Genomic DNA, 15,590 nt, shown 5'->3' with positions numbered 1-15,590 from the left:
GAGCCCTCCCTCTCCCCACACCCTAATGAAGACCCGTGTCTCCAAATGCCTTTCCTTCCCTGTTCAAACCTTGAAATGACTACCCAAGATCCCATCCTTCTCACTCCCAAACTCCCACAGCCAGTAGACATTACTGTCCATCTCCACCAACCTCCTCGTCATCTCCACAACCTGGCCTCGAGAACTGATAGAGGTGGCCCACAGGCAAAACAGTTTTTAGCTTCCTGCTGTCGCATCCATGGGTGTGCTAAGGAAGGGCCTCGGCCTAAGATGTTGACTGTCCATTTTCCTCCATAGATGCTGCCTGACCTGCTGAGTTCCTCCTGTATTTTTTGAGCGTTTTGCTCAAGATTTTGTGTGTTTAGCGGAGTGTATGTTTCTCCAGGCCAACTTATTGAGTCCGTACAACCACACAGGTAGTGCTCCGTCCCTCACCATTCTCATGGTCGGCTAATCAGGAAGGTTAGATCGCAAGGGATCCGGGGAGCACATGATAACAGGATTCATTTTTGGCTTGAATGCAGGAAGCAGAAGGTGATGTCAGAAGGGTGTTACTCAAACAAGAGCCCTGTCACTGGTGGTGTGCCAAAGGGGTCAGTTCTGGGACCTGTGATTCTTGTTACTCACATGAATAATTTGGATGAGAATGGTTCATATGTTTGTGGACAATACCTAAAATAGATGTTGAAAATTACAGGGGAGTCTTAAGCAGCTGGGTAAGTGGGCTGAGGATTGGCAAACAGTGTTTAATGCTGATAAGAGTGAGGTGCTGCAATTGGGAAGCCAAACCAGTTAATGGCAGAGCCCGAGGAGTGTTGCAGAACAGGGGGACCTGGAAGTACAAGTGCATAGTTCACTGAAGGTGGTGAAAAGGCATTTGGCACACTGGACTTCATCGGTCAGTGCACTGAGGCTAAGAGCTGGGACATGATGTTTCAGTTACAGGAGACACTGGAGAGGCAGCAGCTGGAGTATTGTCTACAGATTTAGTACCAGTCCTACAGGAACAATGTCATGAAGCTGGAAAGTGTGCAAAGAAGATTGAGGAGAATGTTACCAGGACTTGAGGGCCTGGGTTACAGGGAGAGGTTGGGTAGGTTAAGACTTTATTTCTTGGAACGCAGGAGAGTGAGGGATGGCCTTACAGAGGTGAATAAAATCATGAGAGGCATAGATCAGGTGAATGCATTTTCTGTAAGGGAAGGGAATCTCTGGGGCATAGGGTTAAGGTGAGAGAGAAAAGATTTAGGAGGACCTGGGGGAGAGGGCAGTGCAACTTCCTCATGCAGAGGGTGGTACATTTAAGGAATGAGCTACTGGTGGAAGTAGTTGATCTGGGAACAATGAAGACATTCAAAAGACATTTGGATAAGAACATGGATAGGAAAGATTTAGAGGGATATAGGTTAAATACTGGCAGGTGGTATTAACCTAGATAGGCACCTTGGTCAGTATGAATATAACACACACACAAAAATGCTGGTGAACGCGGCAGGCCAGGCCGCATCCATAGGAAGAGGTACAGTTGACGTTTCGGGCCAAGACCTTCCTTCGTCCTGACGAAGGGTCTCGGCCCAAAACCTTGACTGTACCTCTTCCTATAGATGCAGCCTGGCCTGCTGCGTTCAGCAGCACTTTTTGTGTGTGTTGCTTGAATTTCCAGCATCTGCAGATTTCCTCGTGTTCAGTATGAATGTGTTAGGCAGAAGGGCTGATTTCATGCTGCTTTAATTTATGCCTCCATTGTACACTGTATCCACTGTGTATAAGGACTGTTGTTCTCCATGGCCAGAGGTAAGGTTAGTTCCAGCTAAAAGGAATTCAGTGGTTAGTAGACACATGCAAAAAATAGAGCCTGTTACAGACACCCAAGAACCTGGAGGGGACTCTTGTTAATTTCACCACTGCGCTGTCCTGTTCTTTTTTTAAAAATACATTTGGTATAATGTTTGCTTAGACATGTGTGGGACCATTATATTAGCAACAATCAAGTTGGAAGGCAAGTGGGCTTCAAGAAGCTGAATAGTTTTCCCCTGCCCCTGTGTGAACACATTCCCAAGAAATAAAGGGATTCTCTACCTTGTTTGTTTTGCCTTGTACGACCTCAATACACTGTTGCAATGAATTTATCTGTATGACTGGTATGAAAGACAAGTTTGTTCACTGTTCTTTGGTACATGTGATAATAGTAAACCCATTTACTACAAACAAGTTTCACTCTCAAAACGGTGGTGAGGTGGAATGCCGAAAATGTTCCCATCTGGCCTCCCTCCTGTACCCCCTATCCCTCACCACATCTCTGCAACTATTGTGACAAAATGTTTCTTTATCAGATCCACGTGTTTGCACAAAGATGGGACTTCAAATAAATATTTCCCACACGTATTAAACAAGTCCTACAGATGCTTATAACACAATCATAGGATCGGGCATCGATGCGAAGAGGAGCCTTATGCACAGAGCATAGGAACAAAATCAAACACTTGATGCCGTGACATTGGGAGATTTCACACTGACTAGTTGGATGAGCAAAGGGTCAGTGTTATAGTTTGTTGTGGTAATTCTGGGAAAAATAAGTACATTATTTCTACGTTACATCAATAAATTTCTAACTTGCAAAGATGTTAAACAGAGCCGATGACTCAACAGACAAACCACTGACACGGCAACTTATTCATGTAGATTTCCTTTTAATTATAATGCATTGCAATGAAATATAAACTACACTGTAATGTAAAAGAAAGTGGGACTTCACAGTGGGCTGATACTGACATGTATCGGGAAGCAATAAGCTGAATACATCTTAAAACAAGTCCAGGTTTGCTGGATCTTCTAGCCCCTGAATTTCTAAGAGCAAGGTGGGAAAAAATGCAACACTAGTTCTGCATTTAGCTCTACCAGAAAATGTCCGGTCTGCACTTCCAAAATCAACTTAACTTGTAGAGATGTCAAAGAATACTTCTTTTGGCAGGATGATACTTTGTTTCCCATTTCGCACACTGAGCAGATTTGAGTCTTCTTGGAGTCTGGTTGCCAAACAATCATAGGCTGTCAATGGACGGTTGGAAATAGATAGTTCCCTAACATTCTGGTCAATGCCACAGGCAAAATGAACTGTCAAATGTAGCACAGACCAGTATTAGGCCACTTGATCCTCCTGAGTCCATGCCAAATCTCTTTGAGAACAATGAGGAAAGTTCAACAGCTCCACTCTTACCCTGCAATCCTCTTTCTACCCTTGAATTGTTGAAAGCCATGACTGAATGCAGCTCCCACTCACAGGCAGACAACGCATTCCACTCACACACCCTCAGCAACCCCATACAACTAAACCCTACCGAATACTATGACTTGTCTTGCATGATGTCAGACATCTTTCCTTGGGAAATGATCCAGCACAAAAGGAGCAGGTTTCACCCACCGATGCTGTGTTCGTTTGTAAAAACTAGTCCCACTCCCCCGCATTTCCCTCTTGTTCAGGCAGTTTTACTCCTTCAAGTATTTACCAATGAGAGTCTGCCTTTTCCAAAAGAGATCATGCTACAATACTATTATTTGTAAAGGATTATATCACAATAGCATGACGAGAAATAAACCATGGGTGTGTCCATTGAATAGTGACAAGCTCAGGACAACATAGCTACTTATATTCCAACTGTCCCATTTTCTTCTTTTACTAAGGCCAGCAGAACTTTCTGGAAATGCCCAGAGGTCTCCGATTTGATGTCATCAGCCAAAGGCTTCTTGTACATCTCCTGATACCTCTCCTTAATGTTCGGAAGATCAACCTGTTGAATAGAGAAGTACAGGTCATCTTTCTTACAGTATGGGAATCAGCTAAACCTATCACTTTTATGTAGATGGGCATCACTGTGGTTTGGGGAGGGCAGAGGGGGCTGATGTGTGTGTTTCATTCATAGGTTGCAGTTGTCACGGGTGAGGTTAACATTTAGTACCCATCCAACTTGCCACTTTCTTAAATCGCTTCAGTCCTTCTGCTGAAAGTGATTCCACGGAGCTGTTGGGAAGGGATCTCCATGATGTAGACCCAGTGACAATGTAGTGATGGCGTGTGTCTTGTGGGCGGGGGGGGGACCTGCAGGTTGTGGTGTCCTATGTCCATTGGTAGAGATTAAAGTTTCCGCTCACAAAGAAACTGCAATGTACCATGTAGACGGTACACAATGCAGCCACAATAATGAATGGAGTGTTTAGGGTGGAGTTGGTGGTCTTTGTCAAGTGAGTTGATTTCTTCTGGATGGTGTGGAGTTTCTCCAGTGTCGCTTGAGCTGTTTTCTACCAGGTAAGTGGAAATTGCATGAGAGATTATGGAAAGTTTTGGAGGAGTGAGGAGGGCATTAGTTGTCATACTAACCATCACAGTATGTCATAGAATAATAGAGTCATACAAAGTGGAAACAGGCCCTTCAGCCCATCATGTCCATGCTGACCATTAAGTACTATTATGCACCCAAGGGGCAATCTACTACTTGACAGGTCTTTGGGATAAGTGAGCACCTGGAGGAAACCCATTCATAGTCACAGGGTGAACATGCACACAAGACAGCACTCAAGACCAGCACTGAACCTTGATCATAGAGTCATAGAAAAGTACAGCTCAGAAATAGGCCCTTCAGCCCATCTAATCCATGCAGAACCATTTAAACTGCTCTTCCCACCCCCAACCATCCATGTACCTTTCCAAAGTTCTCTTAAATGTTGCAATCGAGCTTGCATGCACCACTTGTACTGGCAGCTCATTCCACACTCTCATGACCCTCTGAATGAAGTTTCCCCTCATGTTCCCTGAAATTTTTCACCTTTTACCCTTAATCCATGACCTCCAATTGTAGACCCACCCAACCTTAGTGGAAAAAGCCTGCCTGCATTTATCCTAAGCATACCCCTCATAATTTTACATACCTCCATCAAATCTCCTTTCAATCTTTAATGTGCCAAGGAATAAAGTCTTAGCTTATTCAATCTTTCCTTGTCAATTTTTCCTGCACACTTTCAAACTTGTAAACATCTTTCCTGTAGGTAGGTGACCAAAACTGCATACGATACTCCAAATTATGCCTCACCAATGTCATATACAACTTCAACATAACATCCCATTTCCTGTATTCATTACTTTGATTTATGAAGGCTAATGTGTCAAAAGCTTCACAACTCTATCCACCTGTGATGTCATTTCCAGTGAATTATGGACCTGTATTCCCAGATCCTCTTGTTCCACAGCAAGCTTCAGTGCTCTACCATTCACTGTGTAAGACCTACTCTGTTTGGTCCTACTGAAGTGCTGGAGCTATGAAGCAGTGACTTGACACTGCACTACTGTGCCATCAAAGTCCTCCACTTGCTTTAAACATGATTCCTCTTTTTCTCTGTTCCAATGAGGTGTCTCATACCTGACTATTTCTCAGAGATGCTACCGGACTGGTTGGGTGTTGTCTGGGGTTAGAATTGACTCCACCCATGAGCACTTTACTTTCAGAGTGCTGCCAATCATTCCCCGTGCCCCCCCCCCCGTCCAACCTGATTGGAAACCAGACCCAAAAAGCCAAGTTTGAATTCCATTTTACCTCTGAGCGTGAGACCAGGATGCGAATCAGCGTGTCCTCGTCCGTCCCCGTACCTTTCATTGCTTCATGTAACACTTCTGCAAAATAGGCTTGGCAGTCCTTGGTGCACTGAACTGCATAAGGAAATTAAAGTAAGCCGAGTGTGGGTGAACGGGCTCTACGCAAGTCACAGGATGGATTTGAAAAGTTAGAAGAGAAGACAGAAAAATACTGTAGAAAAAGAATAATTCAAAAACTTAATAATAATTAAACATTTAATTGCAAACGTAATTTGGCATGTTCATTTCTGGGAAACAAGATTACACACACAAGATGCTGGAGGAACTCAGCAGGTCAGGCAGCATCTATGGAAATGAATAAACAGTTGACGTTTTAGGCCGAGCCCTTTCTTCGGGACTGGGTGCACTGGACTGCACAAGTTACAAGATGAGGGCCCTGGTATCGAGGGTGGTGTGGAGAGGCTATTTCCTCACATAGAAGAATCGAGTATTAGGGGGTTGCTGTTTAAAACTAAAGGAGTTATCTAAGGAAGTCAAGAGCAGGGATGAGTTTATTTCTCTCCAGAGGTTGTGAGTTTTAGTAATTATTATCCTCAACAGTACTGGTATTCGTTTATTATTGTCACATGAACCAAGATACAGTGGAAAACTTTTGTCTGTGTGTCATCCAGGCAGGTCATTCCACCCATAAGTACATCAAGGTTGTTAAAGGAAAACAGAATGCAGAATATAATGTTACAGTTACAGAGAAAATGTAGTGCAGGGAGACAAATAAAATGCGATGGCTAGAGCCAGGTAGATCAGGAGATTAAGACTTCGTCTTTTAGAATTTGAAATGTCCATTCAGGAGTCTGATAACATGGGGATGGAAGATGTCCAGTGGAAATGACAGATGGTAGTTTATCTTAGAAGGTACCTGGCAAAAGAATGTACATTTAGGAAATCAAATGAACAAGAGTTGTAAATATGCAACATATCAATGATGGATTCTTCTAAATGGCAGAACCAGTTTGAGAAGATGATGATTGGTATTGGCTTATTATTGTCACATTACCAAGATATAGTGAAAAGTTTTTGCTTTGCATGCAATCCAGATGGATCAGTGCATGCATAATCACCAGCAAGGTAGTAGCAATGAAACAGAACGCAGAATATACATCTGTTTTATTTTTACTATCTTATACAGTAGAGTTGCAGTTACAGAGAGAGTGCCATGCAGGTTGACAAAGTGCAAGGTTGCTCAGGAGATTACGAGTTCATCTTTTACCCTATGAGAAGTCTGTTCAGGAGTCTAAGAACAATGAGTTAGAAGGTGTTCCTGAGCCTGTTTCTATGTGCTCCCAAACTTTTATACCTATTGTCTGACAAGACAGGGGAAGGGAGGGCATGATCAGGGTAGGTGGGTGGGGTGCTCCAGGATTATGTTACTGCTTTCACTAGGCAGCTGGAAGAGGAGGCAAAGTCAATGGAGGGGAGGCTAGTTTGTATGATAGGCTGGGCTGTGTTCACAACTCTCTGAAATTTCTTGGTGATCTTGGGCAAAGCAGTTGCCTCACCAAATTGTGATGCACCCGAATAGGATGCTTTCAAAGGTGCATCTGTGAAAATTGGTGAGAGTCATCAGGGACATGAAATTTTCCTTAGCCTTCTGAGGAAATAGAGGTGCTGGCATGCTTTCTTAGGTGTAGAATCTACATGGCTGAAATTGTTGGTGATACTTACACCAAGGAACTTGAAGCCCTCAGCCATCTGCACCTCAGCACCACTAACACAAAGAGGGGTGTGTGCTTCTCCCCTCTTCCTGACGTCAATAACCGGCTGCTTCTTTTTGCTAACATCGAAGAGCTTGTTGACTTCACACTATGCCACAAGGTGGGAAAGGTTCTTGCATTGACGGAACAGAGTTTTTGAGTATTTTTAACACTGAGGTAGACAGGTTCTTGATATGCAAGGGGGTGAAATGTTTCTATGGATAGACAACAATGAAGAATTGGCTTGGTGAACAGGGGCTGCTGCAGAATAGGTGAATCAGGGGTCTGAGACTGGGTGGGCAGGCATCCAGCCCTAGGAGAGACTGAGAGAATGGTTGGAGAGCCCAGAGGGAAAATGGAGTCTTGAGAACGCCTGAGGGGGAGGTGGGGGGGAGAGGCACACACCACGGAAATAGACGCATAGAGTCTTGGAGTTATATGGAATAGAAACAGTCCAATATGTGAATGCTGGCAAAGCTGCCAGAGCTAATCCCATTTGCCAGTGTTTGATCCATATTCCTCTAAACTTTTCTTATCCATAAACGGTACTTATCCAAATGTCTTTGAAATGTTGTTATTATAGCTGCCTCAACCACTTCCTCTGGCAGCTCATTCCATTAATGTACCTCCCACCATCTGAAGTTGCCTCTCAGAGTCCCTTTAAATCTTTCTCCCCTCATCTTAAACATATGCCCTCCTGTACCCTGAAAAGAATATGACTATCCACCTTCTCAGCCTCCTTAAGGTCACCCTCCTTCCACACTCAAGGGTAAAAAGCCACAGCTCATCTAGTCTCTCCTTTTACTCAAACCATCCATTCCCAGTAGCGTCCTCATAAAGCTTTCTTGCACCCTTTAACGGCTGAAAGGGAGGCACCAAAAGAGAGAGAACTCACAGACTACATGAAGAAGTGTGGAACCCCAGGAGTAAATTCATGATCTTGGGGCTCAGAAGATGGAATGCTACCTACTGATCCACTGACGCCTTTCAGCACCTTCAACTGGTCGTTGTTCCACTAGTGAATGATCCAGTAAATTTTCTACTAAAACATATCTGTCTGCAGTTCCAGGAGGAGCCTAGCCAATTTCCTGCAATAAATCCCAAAGATTCCTTGAGAGATGGTGCAGGTGGTGGAACAGCAGCTTTCACCAAGGGAATTCTGTCAATCTTCTAGCACATTTACATCCGAAGATCAGAGCAATCTATTGCATCCTCTCCCTCAATATCTACTCTTTTACCAATCCCCAAGTGTTAGAATTATTACCCTTCTCTGCACCTTACCAGTTCACACTTCCATTAGACACTTTGTCCATTGGCATTTGCTATTATTATGAAAATTTATGTGAAATGAAGAGCTTAAGAACATCCTATTAGCTCAACAGGTCTACCCACTGAGCTTAAAGATGAAAGATCACATTTATTTGTCACATGTACATCAAAACATAGAGTGAAATGCATCATTTATGTCAACGACCACATTGTACAAATATGTGCTGTGAATACAAGTCTGCAAGTGATGCAATGCGTCTGATGCTAACTCGTCAAAGCTTCATAGTGTCTGAGAGCAATATAGCGTTATACAACATGGAACTGGCCCTTCAGCATATCATGTCTATGCTAGCCATCATGTACCAATCTACAATAATCCCATCTTGTATTACTATCAGCTCTCCCCTTCCCAGCCATATACAGCGCCGATAAAAAGTATTCACCTCCCTTGGAAGATTTCATGCTTTATTGTTTTACAACACTGAATCTTCAAGTCACTATTTAGTATGTGCACCTGTGACAGCAATTACAGCCTTGAGTCTCTGTGGATAGGTCTCTATCAGCTTTGCACATCTGGACACTGCAATTTTTCCCCATTCTTCTTTATAAAACTGCTCAAGTTCTGTCAGATTGCATGGGGATCGTGAGTGAAAAGCCACAAATTCTCAATTGGATTGAGGTCTTGCCTTTGACTTGGCCACTCCAGGACACTAACATTGTTGTTTTTAAGCCTTTCCCGTGTAGCTTTGGCTTTATACTTGGGGTCATTGACTTGCTCAAAAACAAATCTTCTCCCAAGTTGCAATTCTCTTGCAGACTGCATCAGGATTTCCTCCAGGACTTCCCTGTGTTTCCCCAGGATGTTTTCTATAGTGAGAGTGTCTAAGGCCAGAGGACACAGCCTCGGAATAGAGGGGCATCCTTTTAGAATGGAGATGAGGAGGAATTTCTTTAACCAAAGGGTGGCGAATCCATAGAATTCTTTACCACAGGCAACTGTGGAGGCCAAGTCTTTATATATATTTAAAGCAGAGTTTGATAGATTCTTGCTTGGTCAGGGCATGAAGGGATACAGGAAGAAGGCAGGAAATTGGGGCCGAGAGGAAATTTGGATCAGCCATGATGAAATGGTGGAGTAGACTTGATGGGCCAAATGGTCTAATTCTGCTCCTTTACCTTATGGTATCTTGCTGCATTAATTTTACCCTCTACCTTCACAAGCCTTCCAGGGCCTGCTGCAGTGAAGCACCCCCACAGAATGATGCAGCCACCACCATGCTTCACAGTGGGGATGATATGTTTTTGATGATGTGCATGCAGTTTTTGGCTTACAACAAAGATAGGGTTTAGTCTGATGGCCAAAAAGCTCAATTTTGGTTTCATCAGACCATAGAACCATCTTCCAGTTGACTTCAGAGTCTCCCACATGTCTTCTGGCAAACTCGAGCTGAGATTTCATGTGAGATTTTTTCAACTGTGCATTTCTCTTTGCTGCTCTCCCATAAAGCTGTGATTGGTGAAGTATCCGGGCAACAGTTGCTGTATGCACAGTCTCTCCCATCTTAGCTACTGAAGCTTGTAACTCCTCCAGAGTTGTCATAGGTCTCTTGGTGACCTCCCTCACTTGTCCCCTTCTTGCACGGTCACTCAGGTTTTGAGGATAGCCTGCTCTAGGCAGATTTACAGCTGTGCCATATTCTTCCCATTTCTTGATGATTGATTTAACTGTGCTCCAAGGGATATTCAGTGACTTGGAAATTTTCTTGTATCCATCACCTGACTTGTGCTTTTCAATAACTTTTTTGCAGAGTTACTTGGAATGTTCTTTTGTCTTCACGGTGTAGTTTTTGCCAGGATACTGACTCTCCAGTAGTTAGGCCTTCCAGATACAGGTGTATTTTTACTACAATCAATTGAAACACCTTGACTGCACACAGGTGATCCCCATTTAACCAATTATGTGACTTCAAAAACCAATTGGCTGCACCAGTGATGATTTGGTGTGCCGTATTAAAGGGGGTAAATACTTATGCAATCAATTATTTTGTGATTTATATTTGTAATTAATTTAGATCACTTTGTAAGGATCTGTTTTCACTTTGACATGGAAGAGTCTTTTCCGTTGATCAGTGCCAAAAAAGCCAGATTAAATCCACTGTGGTTCAATGTTGTAAAACAATAAAACATGAAAACTTCCAAGGGGGGATTTTTTTTTATATAGGCACTGTATTGACAACTGGGGGCAATGTACAGTAGTTAATTAAGCTACCGATAAGATTTATGGTTGGATGGCAGTGCACTCAGATGCAGCAGCCTTTCCAGGTCTAATTAAAGGTGTAATCGGTTGTCCTTTATGTCTTTTTTACGATGGCAAGACACTGCTGAATAGTAAGAACGTCAAATACTGCAGGTCTACACCATCAGCGAGCTGCTTGCTAGCAATGGAGCTGGACTTATTGTGTCCCATTGTTGCGTTGTTGCCTGGACTTGTTGTGTAGCATTGTTGTGCCAAGGCGTTGCATGGTGCGAGTGATTGTCTTGGACATTTTTCTTGTGATTGCAAGACCCTATTGGGCGTTGGTAATGCAGAATATTGCAAGCCTGGTTTACTGATTCACTTGTGAGGCCGATGGCGATGGGGCTGCATTGCCTTGGTGTCGGCGTGGACTAGGTCCTCATGCCGCGGGGTCGCCTGATGCTGCTGCCCATGTGGCAGTGTGGGAGAGAGCAGAGGCCTCAGTGGGCATGCTGGATTCAATAGTGGTTTGGGAGATAGCCCCTCCATCAGTGCTGCCCTTTAGTGTTCAGTCAGTGGAAGAACAAGCTAGAGCAGACAGCATCCCACACACCAGCAATCTACAGGCCATGCCACTCTGGGACTTGGGCTATATTATTTTAGTTTGTGACCGTGTATTTTTCTGCTGTCAGAACCATAGGTGCTATATGTTCTATGTGCTGTGTGCTGTTGGTAATGCGTTTTGCACCTTGGCCCCAGAGGAATACTATTTCATTTGGCTGTATTCATGTATGATTGAATGACAAGTAAACTTGAACCTAAACTAGCAATCTACATTCCTTTCCAATGCAGATACAGGAGACTGCGAATAATGAGCAGCAAACATTCGGGAGGAACTCAGCAGGTTGAGCAGCATTTATGGGAGGAAAGGTTATTGCTGATGTTTTGATCGAAATCCTGGACAGGGAAAGCGACGGAATAAAATTGAAAGGGGGAATGGTAATACAGGGGCCAGTAAGTGATTGGTGGACTGAGGAGATAATCGATGAGAGGTCATTGGAGTGAGGTGCGGGGGGAGGGGGCTGGTGGAATCAGGAGGCAGGTGGGTAATGGATGGAAGCAAGAAAAATAAAGACAGATGAGAGGTTTGGAGGGTGAAGGTGAAGACTGAGGCTGGCAGGTGATAATCAGGAAGACAAAGGCTACCAGTGCTGAAGTCTTGGTCCACCAGTCATCTACTGGCCTCTGTAACAGCCCTTTCCCTCTCTTCTTTATATCGGCCATCACCCCTTTTTACTCTCAGTCCTGGTGCATGGTTTCAACCCGAAAAGTCATAGAGACATAGTCAAAAATTCTTTTCTACCCACAAACCTGCTGAGGTGGTTATGCAGATTGTTTGTTGCTTTTCAAACAGGGCAGGAAACCAGGGAGCAGAGGAGTGAATCCATTTGTTAACAGGGAGAACCTGCAGACTCCACACAGACAGCACCCAAGGTGAGGATTGATCCCAGGCGCCTGGAGTTTTAAAGGAGCAGTGTTAACTGATGTCCCTTCCCACCTGCCTTTTCTCGCCCTGTCACTGAACTCTTCCCCCTTGTTCATGTAACGAATGGTCTGTATTTTACTGTAAATTCTTTGTAACACATTGAGGGAGTGTTAATTCTACCCAGGTCAAACATCACTGGAAGTGAACTGGAAGAGGACATTTGCCAAGTTTTCAATGCATCTTGTCATTCTCATTGCTCCGGAGAATTGACTAGTTATAATCAGATAATTCTGGTATATCGTGCTACATTCCCCACCATTTGTCTGTTGTTGAAAGGGAAAAGAATAAGTTATTCTGAAATTGTGAGGAAAGCATAACCACATCAAGTGACCTTTGAACTTACATTCTGATGAAAGGGCTTCAAATGTTGACTGTTTTTCTTTCCATTGACACTGCCTGACTCATTGATTTTTCCCAGCATTTTCTGGTATTTATTTAACATTTCCAACATCTGCAGCCTTTTTGCTTTTTCTCCCTTTGAAATTTCCCATTGTTACATCAATAATAGAAATACTTTTAGCTGCCCAGAGGACCAATTTAGCAGAACAAAGAGAGCGTGATTAAAAAAAGACAACAGGACATGTTGGAAACACTCAGAAGATCAGGTAGCATCTGTCGAGAGAGAAGTAGGGTTAACATTTCAGGTTGAAGTCCTTTGTCATTTCCATTTTCAAGTTGATAGATTTATATTTAGAAGTTTTTAGATCAAGAGAACCAAAGTAGCGAGAAGAGGTTGTGATACAGAGTAGCCTGTTCCAAAAGCATGGTGTATAGGATAGAAGGGTTGAATGGCCCCATGCCGATGTAACTTGTGCAATACTACATACTCATACCTGAGGGTATGACACTAACGTGTGCCATATTATTGAAAGATTTTAAAAGGGACTAAAACTAATCCCACACTTGAGGCCTCAAAATAAAACAGTCTTGATTTATTACAAATTATTACTCAGCTATTTACCAATTGTCAGGTAAGCCTTCTTCACGTCACCAGATGCTTCTCTTTTGATCACCTCCTCAATGTTTGAGCCATGGAGCTGTGTAAATAAGAGGGAAATCAGCAACAGCCCAGCTTCCTTGTGGGACTGCCAACCAGTTAACGCATCCGGGGAGATCTCGTCAAAACTTACAAAGTATCTCAAGGGGAGACTGAACGCAGGAAGATGTATTCCCTGGCTGAAGAGTCTAGGACCAAGGGGTAAACACAAAATACTCTGCAGATGCTAGGGTCAAAGCAACACACACAACACGCTGGAGGAACTCAGCAGGTCGTGCAGCATCGGCCCGAAACATTGACTGATTGTTTCCTGCTGAGTTCCTCAAGCGTGTTATGTGCGTTGCTAGGATGAAGGAGCATTGTTTGAGAATAAAAGGTTGGCTGTTTAGGACTGAGATGAGAAAAAATGACTTCACCACAGAGAGTGCTGAATCTTTGGAATCCTCTATCTAAGAAGGTGGTGGTGATTTAATGATTGTGTTCATTTAAAACACAGGTTGACAGATTTCTGGTGCTGAGACAGAAAATCAGCCGTGATCTAGGTGAAGGGTGGAACAGGTTCCAATGGAATGGATGGTCAACTCTTGCTCCTTTTTCTGAATACTATTTCCAAATTCTGTGGAATTCGTTGCCACAGGTGGCTGTGGAAGCCAAGTCATTGGGTATATTTAAGACAGAGGTTGATAGATTCTTGATTAGTCAGGTCATGAAGAGACGCGGGGAGAAGGCAGGAGACTGGGGCTGAGAGTGAAATGGATCAGCCATGATGAAATGGCAGAGCAGACCCAATGGGCCAAATGGCCTAATTCTGCTCCCATATCTCATGATCTGTTTCTTATGTTGCTATGAAATACACAGCAGATGTTGCACTCCACCGGTAGACATGGCACTAGGTCTAGGGAATTTGGTAATGTACTGAATTGAGAGGCCAGACACGCTTGGCACCTGACCCTTCTGCTTCACTCCAGCCAGAGCTGGTGAATCCAGTCCAGTCCCATTAGATAGGATCGATGACCAATAAAACAGTGACTGAAAATCAGTGTCCTTTTCCCTCTTCATTTTAAGTAATATTAACACATGTAATTGATTTACACACTAGGTGTAGTTTTAATAAAAGTAATATTATTTAGAAGTGTTTAATATTTTTAATGATCTGTTAGCCATTAGGGTAGAGAATGATGAAGAACCAGGATACAACTCCTGAGGCTCAGTTGCCAACTATGGTTCACTCCGCTCTTTATGCAGCCATAGTAATGACTAAGATAGTTATGTGCATGTCCTGCCTTGACCTCATATCCTCTTGTTATTAGGTTAAAGGTTCAAGAATCTTTTACTGAGAAATGTTCAAAACTTTCTGATCTTAGCTCCTGAATCGATTGGCTTTGAGCGAACATCTCACCGTCCTTGACTATATTCGCTTTCAAACATCCAGGACAGACAAGCAAAGAAATTATTGCAGTAGAGGAGTTGAGGCCGGCATAGATTGGCCATGACCACATTGAACAGTGGGGAAGGCTAGAGGGACCAGGTAACCTATTCATGTTTCTATTTCCTAGTCTTCATGTTTGCTTCCAAATGACACAAGTTGTGATTGTTACTCACTGTTTCATAAGCTTTGAAGATAGCTCTTAGCTGCATACAGCTTCTCTTGGATAAAATAGTATTAAATGCCATCTCATCTGTACCCCAATGTTTTTCACCAGCCTGCAAACAGAAATTTTTGGTTTCAAAAGTTATTGCAAAGTGCAACTTTTTGTTCTTGCATGGTTTTGAGGTTTAGTTATGTCAAACAGAAGCTTTATTTACCTCAAACAGTTTTTTGGCATCTTGTTCAGCCAGGCCTTCATTGACTTCAGACCCCTCGTCTCGGTTGGCCTGCATTTGCAAAGTTATCAATAAGGTTAGCTAAGACATTGCTAATTTATTCTTATTTAAATTTTTTATTCCTTAGTGAGCAGCTGGTCCCTCTACTTAGATTGGATTGAAAAGACTTCCATGTGTATTGTATATCATCTCAGGACAAAAGTAAAACGGAGATGAGAGTTGATATTGGACCACTGGAAAATGGTGCTAATGAGGTAGAAATAGGGGCAAATAAATGGCAGATGAACTTAATGGGTACTTTGCATTTGTCTTCACTGTGGAAGATACTAGTAGTGGTGTGCCAGAGGTCTGTGAGTGTCAGGGAGCAGGAGTGAGTGCCATTG

At 43.2% G+C, this 15,590-nt stretch overlaps 1 protein-coding gene across 1 annotated transcript in view; it reads right to left on the bottom strand.

Annotated features, from left to right (window-relative positions):
• Positions 1-2,676: 2,676 nt before the first annotated feature.
• The window catches only part of LOC134350623 (annexin A13-like), a 56,297-nt gene continuing 43,383 nt past the window's right edge, over positions 2,677-15,590 (bottom strand). The window contains exons 7-11 of the mRNA XM_063056106.1: positions 15,190-15,258; positions 14,986-15,087; positions 13,348-13,423; positions 5,586-5,698; positions 2,677-3,788 (exon numbers count right to left, since the gene is read on the bottom strand). Of these exons, the coding sequence (XP_062912176.1) occupies positions 3,645-3,788; positions 5,586-5,698; positions 13,348-13,423; positions 14,986-15,087; positions 15,190-15,258 (504 nt within the window). The 3' untranslated portion in view covers positions 2,677-3,644. The remainder of the gene's footprint in view (positions 3,789-5,585; positions 5,699-13,347; positions 13,424-14,985; positions 15,088-15,189; positions 15,259-15,590) is intronic.

This window comes from Mobula hypostoma, chromosome 1 (assembly GCF_963921235.1).
Source record: "Mobula hypostoma chromosome 1, sMobHyp1.1, whole genome shotgun sequence".
Taxonomy (NCBI): domain Eukaryota; kingdom Metazoa; phylum Chordata; class Chondrichthyes; order Myliobatiformes; family Myliobatidae; genus Mobula; species Mobula hypostoma.
This window is presented reverse-complemented; position numbering and strand designations above follow the sequence as displayed.